This window comes from Aptenodytes forsteri, unplaced genomic scaffold (assembly GCF_000699145.1).
Source record: "Aptenodytes forsteri isolate BGI_AS27 unplaced genomic scaffold, ASM69914v1 Scaffold119, whole genome shotgun sequence".
In the NCBI taxonomy this organism is placed as follows: domain Eukaryota; kingdom Metazoa; phylum Chordata; class Aves; order Sphenisciformes; family Spheniscidae; genus Aptenodytes; species Aptenodytes forsteri.
In genome coordinates, this window is record NW_008796165.1 from 4,228,173 (window position 1) to 4,229,329 (window position 1,157).

At 66.4% G+C, this 1,157-nt stretch overlaps 1 protein-coding gene across 1 annotated transcript in view; it reads left to right on the forward strand.

Moving 5' to 3' along the window:
• BTBD19 (BTB domain containing 19) overlaps window positions 1–1,157 on the forward strand; it is a 9,509-nt gene that overhangs the window by 6,773 nt on the left and 1,579 nt on the right. The window contains 3 exon segments of the mRNA XM_019474133.1: window positions 359–503; window positions 796–971; window positions 1,101–1,154. Coding sequence (XP_019329678.1) covers window positions 359–503; window positions 796–971; window positions 1,101–1,154 — 375 coding nt within the window.

A 1,157-nucleotide genomic window follows, 5' to 3' on the forward strand; every position in this document is an offset into this window, starting at 1 on the left:
GGTGGGGGGGTGGGGGGAAGTCCTTGCAATGTGGCCTTGTGAGAGCAATGCCAGGGCCCCTCGCCCACCCAGGGCTGGGTGACATCCCTGAGCAGTGGTGGAAAATCAGGTGCTTCCTGCTGACAGCGGGGCTGGGTGACCGTGGTGAGCGGTAGAGCCACCAAACTCTTTGCTGTGGGGCAGGCCAGGAAAGGAGGGGACCTTGCAGCCCCTTCCCCACCACACCCGCACCGTGGCACCCATGCATAGGGATGCTTGCATCACCTGGGTCCCCGAGAGTGCCCATGTCTCTGTAGGGCTTTGGCAGGGGGTCCCTCCTGCCCCAGACCCCCTCGCAGGTGTCCATATTGTCCCACAGGCTGCAGTGACCTATGGGCAGGCAGACCTCCAGCAGCACTGCCTGGCCTTCATCGAGGGCTGCACCGCGGTATGGCTGCGGGTGATGGGGGAGCATGGCACGGGTACCCTGGGGCATGGGGAGCACCAGGGGCACATGGCATGGGGAACACTTGGGGACACAGCATGAGGCAGGGGAGCGGGGCCCCTAAGAATGGGGTGGCTGGAGGCTGGGCAGGGGAGGAAAGGGAGCAAATGGTGTTTGGGAAGAAGATGCTGCATGCCAGGTAGAGGCTGGCTGGGGGGTACTGGGGTGCCAGGGGGTGGGGGCCTGGCAACCCCCCCCCAGGCAGAGCCACCCAGGGGCACCTGGACCCCCCACCAGCCCAGGCAGGGAACCCAGGTGCCCTGTCCCTGAGCCCGGGGCTGTGTGATGGGAACAGAGGCTGTTTCCCCCAAACACCCTCGGTGTCTGAGGCATCACTGGCCTCATCTGTCACGTCCTGCAGGCTGTCTTGGAGCGCCCAGTGCCCGAGGTGGCCGCCCTGCCTGTGAGGGAGCTGCGTCTGCCCTTGCTGGCACCCAGTGAGCTGGCAATGCTGGAGAGCCACAACCAGCGGGACCTGCTCATCCCAGTGAGCTGCTACCTCCCCTTGGGGTGCCCTGGCTCACCTCCAGGCTGGAGGATGCGGCAGGGCCGGGGTTGGGGGGGGACTATGCTGTGGCCACGCTGATGCCCCCCATCCCTGTCCCCAACCCCATAGGTGGAGAGCATCGCGGCAGCCTGGCGGTCCCACGCACTGAGGAAGGGCAGTGGGGTG